We start from the raw sequence: 8,744 nt of genomic DNA on the forward strand, positions 1-8,744 counted from the left end.
GGTGATTGGGTTTGGGTTAGGTGGCAGGTTAACAGGTGGTTTTTTTTTTCTCGTACCCCACAACAGGGGTAGCACCCTTATCCACACCCCTGTCAAAAAGAAGGGCCTCCTCTAGGGATCGTCTGAAGATTTTTTGCCCAGCTGAACCATCTAACCATGACTTGCTTTTCCTCTGTCAAAACTATTATAAGGGAATACCCTAGATAAATATATAAATATACTAATCAAAGATTTATATATGAGTTATAGTTTCTATTTCCTTGTTTCCTTCAGTAAAATAGTCTTCTTATAATCTTATTGTTATTGGTAAAATATTATATGACCCTCTTCACAACATGAATCCTATCTGAAAGATGCCTGTTGATATAGATGTCAACTAGTCACCTATTCATTTTATAAGAGCCAGAAACTATGGCTATGGATGGCTATGAATCCCCTAGGCGTTGCTATGTCTATCATAATCACCCAATTTAAGCATTTCAGCTTCAGTAGACATACATTTGGCTGCCTCTCTGTCACTGTATGACCTTTCTCATTGTTATACGAACCGTAGCAACCCAACAGAACAACGGCGAGTAAAACCACAGAAGATAAAACATTTGATTTATAATCTCCTTCAACAAAGAGAGAAAGGGAGGGTTTGGGAGAAGTTTAGAAATGGCGTACTCCCCCCTCCAAGCCTCTTGCATCCACCGGCAGCAGAAGGAGAAGAAGATAGAAAGTTTGGCAAGACCTGGACAAATAAAAAAAGGAGAAGAAGAAGGGCCCTCGGCGGATGGTCCTTCATAAACAGGGGGTCACTTCTTTGTACAATATGGATATAAATGGAAACAAAAAACAGTTGTGCCGCCCAATGGAAAGGTTATTATAGTTATTTTTGTCTTTTCTGGTCAAAATACCTATCTATCCTTTTGTCTCATCTTAAGGGCACAAAAAAATGGTTACATCTTGGTTTAACCAAACACAGTTACACCAAGAATAACTGTAATCAATATGTATAATATCCCTGCCTGAATAATTCAGTTGTCTGGCTCAAGTGGTTTCTGGAGGAATGGGATGGTTTAAACAGATAAATTTACTTCTTGAAGACATCTAGTTAATGACCAGACTTAACAGAAATACCTGATATATTGCCTAGGTGATTTTCCAAATTTCAGTCATTTCCGGTTTCAAAGGAAGTGCTAATGTTAAATTGATCAGGTCTGAGCCACATTGTTAAGCTATGTGTCTGATCTTTTCATCTTTCTTCTTATTGGCTGACTCACTCCTCGTAATCCAGCCAGCCTTTCAGGTTTGGAGGCTGAAATGTATCAACCTGGATTTGGACAGAAGGCTTCTTCTTGTCATCTGAAAATTGCAATACATTTCCACCCAGAAAAAAAAAGCCGCTCCCTTTTAACCCTTTTTTAAGAGATTTATTATTAATATTCAAATAGTACTCTGCCATCAGTTTCCCTTGTGGCTGGTGTAGTAAGCTTCTATGGAAATGTTTGTTCTTATATTCTTTGGCTCTTTGTTTGGGTATCAGACACTGCATTCTAGTGTTTTTGAATAATTTTCCAATCAGCTTTCGAACTTCGTTGGCTTACCAAGTTGACTTCATAAACGGTTGGGCTTTCAGCATTTGTTGAACTTTCATGGATTTCTCAAGCTGAACTTGTAAAAGGGTAGAAATTTCTGTTGATTCAATGGTTTTTTTCTGTGATATATTTATCTTTAATCTAAATGAAAATATACCTTCTGTCCAAAAAATTGAAACATGGAATGTTGCTTTAGTTGCTTGGCTTTATTGCTAAAATCATGACACATCTGAAATATAATAGCTGAACTCATAGATGTGAAATTCACAGGACAAGAATGGTGGTTGGTGTTGGATCACGAAATATTGCAGGCAGCTTCTTAGAGATCATTGAGCATCAGGGTTGGCAAGGATTGTGGGCTGGCAATGCCGTCAACATGCTCCGTATAGTCCCCACACAGGCAATAGAGCTTGGCACATTTGAATGTGTCAAACGAGCAATGACGTCATTGCAAGAGAAGTGGAATCAGAATGGAGGCCCAAAAGTGAAGATTGGCAATGTTAATTTGGAGTTCTCCCTCTCATGGATCTCTCCAGTTGCAGTTGGTGGTGCAGCTGCTGGAATTTTTAGCACCCTTGCCTGCCATCCTCTTGAAGTCTTAAAAGTAATGAATGGCATCTGTGATTTTGTTCATTGGATATATCTTGAAAAAGAAATTTCTAGAACTGAAGCCAACACTCATTTTCTACAGTTTGTGAGCAGAGAGCACTTAAATTTTGGGTAGTTATCCATGTAAGAATGGAAGGTGATGTTTTTGGAAATCACAGGATATATCTGAGCCATCCCATTCTTATGGTTATGTTAATCTGAACTGTCTGTTCTCACTCAGATTTGGGAGAGTGCATAGTAATGTCAAGAGAACTGGTAAACATGCATGGACACCATGGGATGTGTGCCAATACAAAATGGGGTATTTGATTGAATTAGACTCTGAAATTTGAGTTGTGTCCTATCTAAAGCATCTACCCTCTATCCATCAGTCGGAATAGACATATCATCTGTCCACAAGGCGGAGTAGATGCCAGGTGAAATTTGGAAAAATAACAGACCATTGTGATAATAATAATTCGCCTTCAATTTTTCATGATAGTTTTTTTTGTCATACATACTTTTATGGTGCTGTGAAAGTTTCAACTGTGCTGTAGTCCAGTTACTTTGTTTTTGCTCTATTTCTTACCATTTTAGAAGAAATTAGAAATGGATATGAATTTTTATTCAGAACCCAATGCTTCTTTGTGGTTTTACAGTTTATTTCTTGGACCTCTTCACGAGGTTGTTCCTTATGCGATCTGATAATTTATAGAATTAGTCCTAATTAGTCCTATATGGTGATTATTAATGAATGGACTATTATATGATGTGCACTTGCCTCTTGTAGATTCATTGCAGGTTTGCAGTTGTTTTACTGGGCACTTATTTGGACACTTGCAGTGCATCACTGTTATCCAAGTTGCTGAACTTCTTTTTATGATAGTATAACATGGTCCTATCTCTGACACTTCTTTTTCATATTTTTTTTTTTTGTTTTTTTGGGCCTTACTAACATGTTCTGTAATATATCTATACCTCAGGTTGCTTTTTTCTCCTGAATAGTGTAAGGCAAGAGCATATTCCCAGAGTTATTTGTCATTTCATTTTTGAGAAGGAACTATTATTACTTTTGCTATATTCTTACTTTGCTTATATTCTAGAACATTTCATGCATAAAATGCCAATTGAATTTAAAGTGTTCTTTCCATTTCTGAATTTTCCCATGGTTCCATGTCCTACACTCTGTGTCCTTGTCTCAACATGATATTTGTCTCGACAAATCATGGTCTATTCCTTGTTATGGTTCTTCGGTCTGCTGGTATAATCATGTCAATTGATTCTAGTTTCAGTACCTTAACAGGTACTGCATTTTTATTTTAGTTGTACCATTTGCATTTTGAATTTGTCTGGATCATAATATATGTACGATCTTACTTCAGAAGTTGATGGCCTCTCGTGTTTGTTTCGGACATTGTGGAGAACAAGGGTGTCATGCCTCTTCCCACCAGGATATCCACTCTCAGTAGGGAGGAGGAACTGATGGCTAACTTTTGTTCTTATCTGTTACAGGATCGATTGACTATAAATCCTGAGGCTTACCCTACTATTAGTCTTGCCCTTCGCAATACGTACAAGGAAGGTGGGATTGGTGCTATCTATTCTGGAATGTCACCTACTTTGATTGGAATGCTTCCATATAGCACGAGTTACTATTTCTTGTACGAGACAATTAAGAAATCTTACTGCCAATCAAAGAAGAAGAAGTCTTTAAATCGTGCAGAGATGCTCCTTATTGGGGCTTTTTCAGGTGAGCACAGGGTTTTAGCTAAGTCATCCTCAGATTAATCCTTAACTTGAGTTTCTTTTGGTTCTTGGGACAGTCTTTCTTATTTCTTTTCTTTATCACATCTGACGAGAAACAGGACAAGTTATGATTTACTTTTTATGGCTTCCCCAAGGTCATGCAAGTGCCACATCACCCCCCCCCCCCCCCCCCCACTCTTTTTCTGGCTTTCATTTATTTGATTTACCCTCATTTCAGGGCTAAGATCCAGTTGCAGCAAGTCCCCACTGAGAGAACTTCCATCTCTTGATACAGCTAACCCAATCCATGAACATGGATGGCTGGAAAGGAAAATTAATGTTTGGAAATGATCGAGTAGTGTTTATGGGAAACGTTTTTTTTTTAATCGTTGTTTTACTTCAATTCATTTGCTTCCTTCGCATAAAGTAATGATTGAACTTCTGTTTAGACAATGAAGCCACTCTGGCTTATTGGCATTCTGGTTTCTGAACTTGTTGCAGGCTTTACCGCAAGCACAATTAGCTTCCCGTTGGAGGTGGCCAGGAAACGGCTAATGGTGGGAGCACTGCATGGGAAGTGTCCAGCCAACATGTTGGCAGCATTGTCGGAGGTCATTCAGGAGGAGGGTTTGAAGGGACTCTATAGAGGGTGGGGTGCAAGCTGTTTAAAGGTCATGCCATCCTCTGGAATCACCTGGATGTTCTACGAAGCGTGGAAGGATATATTGCTTGTTGAGAGGCACCACCTGTAACGATAGACGACTGTATGCAATTTGCCTTCGAGTTACAGCAGATTGTGATTGTGCACTCAATAGGTGACCTGCCATTAATGATCTTTTGGCAGGTCAAGGATGCTGATGACCTGTATTGGAAGTATTTGTTAGATCCAAGGAAGGTTCACCAGCTTCTTATAAGACTATAGGGGATAAAATGTTGGGGTTCTACCAACGAGATGTATTGAGAAAGGTAGTGATGCATTCCCATTCCCATTTTACTTCTGAATAAAGTATTTCATGGCAAAATTTTGAGGCATTCTCTTTCTCTCTCTCTCTCTCTCTAACCAGTGTCGGCAATTGGGAGTCGGGACCAATGATACCGATCTGGATCGGATGGATTTCCCCTATTTTTCTTTAAAATTCAGCTTTTGTTTATCTTTTTACACTTGGTCCATACCAATATCCCGATAAAAGAAAAGTAGAAATTGGAAGAGGGTCTCTGATTTTTGGCTTGAATAGGATAGACCTTTACAGGTGACATGAAAATTTTATTAAAACTGCTCTTGAAGCATTTCTATCTGGCTAGTCAAATTGGTTGAACCATTAGTAGTCTCCAAATAAATTCTTGGACACCCCTAAAAATTGTTTTGTTTTTCTCTAGTATGGAGGGACTCTTATCAGTGTCAAGGGTGGGTTCAAAGGCTGAAAGTAAGTGTTGAGCCATGCAACTTGTGATTTTAATTTCTTTATAGGGAAAGTGTTTTGTGTCCAAGAACGGCCTCTGTGCCTAGACACAGGTGCCCGTGCCTCAATGATGGGCATGGTGATGGGCATGGTGGTTATTATGCACCATGTGTTAGTGGCGTAGATGTCGCTTTCGGACATAAAACTTTATCTCATCTTTTTATTCCTAAATTGGGAGGTGTGTATGGAATCTACAAATCGTCCTCTTGATTTGACAGTTCCAATCATTTGAATCTGAAAATTTGGAGGCTGCTGCTTAGAGGATCAGCCAGAGATTCATTCTTTATGAAATGCACCTTCTCATGTTTACTGTTTACGGACAAATTATAGTGGAGGGGTCGTAATTTTCCCATACATCCATAACTTGAAATGGGGATGTAAGCATAATAAACTTAGAACAGTTTCTGAATTCCATTTAATTTTCAATTGGTTTTCCATTCAAATAACTGAAGTTCATTACCATATTTGAAGTTCATTACCGAAATAGGGTTATTTTCGTTTGATGGCTAGAATGATCTGACCATTACATAGATAGGTCAAGGTTTGGGTTAGTCACTCGTCAAATTTCAATTTCAACTTCCATAAAGTATCCAACCATGTGCGATCATGTATTCTTTTTTTCAGTCATCCATGTATCTTCCATACATCGTACAATTGTCCTTGGGTTTATTTTACCACTTGGCAAAATCAAATGTGAGTGAAACTTGAAATGCAAACAAGTAGGGGTGAAAAGGGCTAGGTTTTTTAAAACCCTAACCCAACCCTGCATCCCCATTATTGGACCTGAGCCCCTGACCCAGGGTTTCAGTTTTTCAACCCTAACCCGCCCTCAGGGTCAAAAAACTTGGCCCAGGCCCTGCTCGGGCTTACGACAGGTCAGGACGGGTTCGGGCTGTTAGGGCCAAATTTACATCCCTACAAACAAGGGACCACTGGATCAAACCGCCCACAAATCTGAGCGTTTTATAATTTGTGACGTGGTAGATATTTGAGTCGTAAGCTTTTTAGAACAGTCTACTGGATTATCAAAATGGTTCATTTAAGATAATTTTCCCTAATATATATCTTATGGTTTTTTTTTAAATAGTGAACACAGGGTTTCACAAGGGAGGAGAGGCAAGGTCAAGTGAGCTAGTGAAATTATTTGGGAACACCCCCTATTATTTCCAACATTTGTTCTTTCAAAGTTGGTCTATTGGGTTGCAGAACATGCATTTTGATATTCTGCAAAACTTGTCCCTAAGACATAATTTATGCCGATTCATTCTCCGATAACACAAAAATTAATCGGATTTGCCAAGTGATTTGAGATGTTCTTGTGTGTCCCGTAGAATGGAAGAACAAAATAATTGCTCTCCTGGAGAGTAACAAATGTAGCCAAAGAGTTTGAGAGAAATTGTTATGTTTATCTCGAATTCTTGATCCGTTTTGAAGATTGACCAATTATGACAAAAAATTTGATAGCGACTTGAATGAGATTTTTTTTCCCCTTTAAGATATGTGATGGTAGCATGAGGCTTGGGTCAAGCCCGGAGGTCATCATTGATCTCGTATGGGAATGTGGGGGTGAATCCTTAGCTCCCAAGATACGGTATGACCCAACCAGATGTGACCTATCTTGGGAGAATATTTAAATGTTATGAAGTCTTGTTGTGTAATTAATGTGAGATTTGGGGTTTTTGTTTTAGGGTTTTTTGGACGAGAGTTTCTTACCACAAGTTTGGATATTCTTGAGAGATCTCTATTATAATATTTCTTCCAACATAATGAATCTCCTTCTTATTCATCTGAAGATATAGCACATCACATTGGTATGTAAACCTCGTTAAATCTTTATGTTATCTTGTGTGAATCTATTTAGTTTTATTAATATTTCTTAGTGTTTGTTTTACAAAAATGATATGGAGGAAATTACCAAATTAGTATTTGTGAGAGTTATATGGGTTCCATATATATATATATATATATATTTTTTTTTTTTGTAACTATGTCATAATTGATAACCTTGCCAAGCAATGGTGAAGGTAAGCAAGAACGAAGAAGTTCTTTGATGGGTTTCTCTGAGAAAGAGATGGGTGGCAACAGTTAGGGGTTACACTTGGGGCCCGTTTGATAACATTTCTGCCGTTTCTATTTCAAGAAACGGCAGAAACATAAATTTCCGTTTCTAGAAACAGAAACGGAATTGAAGGTGTTTGATAAGTCATGTTTTTAGAAGTCGATAGTAACAAATGAAAGAATGACCACAAGTCGTTTCTAGAAACGGCGAAACAAGTTCAACTTGTTTCGCCTAGGTCATTTCTTGAACCATAAATAAGTAAAAATTTCTATTTCTATTTCTGAAAATAAGTGAAACGGAACAGTTTTATCAAACGCTTTTTACTCTGTTTCTGCTGTTTCTGGAAACAGAAACGGCAGAAACGCATTTCTTGAAACGTTATCAAACGGGCCCTTGGTTATGTTTCCCCATTCTGTGCCCTTGCACCGACCACTTGAAATCTTGAATAGATAGTCGGACTTGCATGCGGTAGGCAATTAGGCATAGACATTTTTATAAATAAATTTTCAATTTTCTAGCTTTAAATAAGCTATCAATAATCGGATTAAATGGTCTCCAAACATGCTTTAAATGTGTCCATGATTCTAAGTATCGACATTAGATTAGTTGTATCCAGCGTATTATATTATATCAGTATCAGTCTGGACTATCATAATAGGCCGATGACAATTCTTAATACAAACCTAGACATAAAATCTTTTATGTTCATCGCAAAAATAAAAAAAAAAAACTTTTTTTTAAAAGAGTGAGGGCATAAGTGATTGATTTGCACTAATTCAATATGATCTAGAGATACTAATACCAATATTGATAACTATAAATCCTTGAATATATTAATTTAGTAAAATGACTCTAAACAGGCTTCAAACATATTAGACTATTAATTGATGAGTCTTAGTCAGACGACACTTTTACAGGGGAATGATCAAATAGTATCTAGTCTGGAATTAAGCATGACACATTTAACAATGGGATCAGATCAATTTCAGGTTTTCCGATTAAGATTGATCGGGTTTGGAATTGACACCCCTAGGCTATCAGGAGTTGCACACAATGATTAATACTGGGTCAAACCAGTTTTGGATTTTTCCAATGAGGATTGGTCGGGTTTGAAATTGACACCCCTGGCAGGCTGCCAGTAGTTCCACACAACGATTAATCAAAGCCATGCCTTCGCCTGTTATTATTTTTTCTGGTTTGGTTTGGTTTTCTATTGATTTCGGTCGGTCTCAATTTTTACCGGTTTTATAAAATTTCAGACTAAAGCTGACCCAATAGAGGTTCGGTCCAGGCTGATCCAATCGGTTTGGG

The 8,744-nt window shown here is 37.9% G+C and overlaps 1 protein-coding gene across 1 annotated transcript in view; it reads left to right on the forward strand.

The window, feature by feature from the left end:
- The window catches only part of LOC122077362 (probable mitochondrial adenine nucleotide transporter BTL1), a 6,581-nt gene extending 1,635 nt beyond the window's left edge, over window positions 1-4,946 (forward strand). Inside the window, exons 4-6 of the mRNA XM_042643287.1 lie at window positions 1,851-2,184; window positions 3,681-3,918; window positions 4,416-4,946. Coding sequence (XP_042499221.1) covers window positions 1,851-2,184; window positions 3,681-3,918; window positions 4,416-4,666 — 823 coding nt within the window. The 3' untranslated portion in view covers window positions 4,667-4,946. The remainder of the gene's footprint in view (window positions 1-1,850; window positions 2,185-3,680; window positions 3,919-4,415) is intronic.
- The last annotated feature ends 3,798 nt before the right edge of the window (window positions 4,947-8,744 follow it).

Source organism: Macadamia integrifolia, chromosome 4, assembly GCF_013358625.1.
Source record: "Macadamia integrifolia cultivar HAES 741 chromosome 4, SCU_Mint_v3, whole genome shotgun sequence".
In the NCBI taxonomy this organism is placed as follows: Eukaryota; Viridiplantae; Streptophyta; class Magnoliopsida; order Proteales; family Proteaceae; genus Macadamia; species Macadamia integrifolia.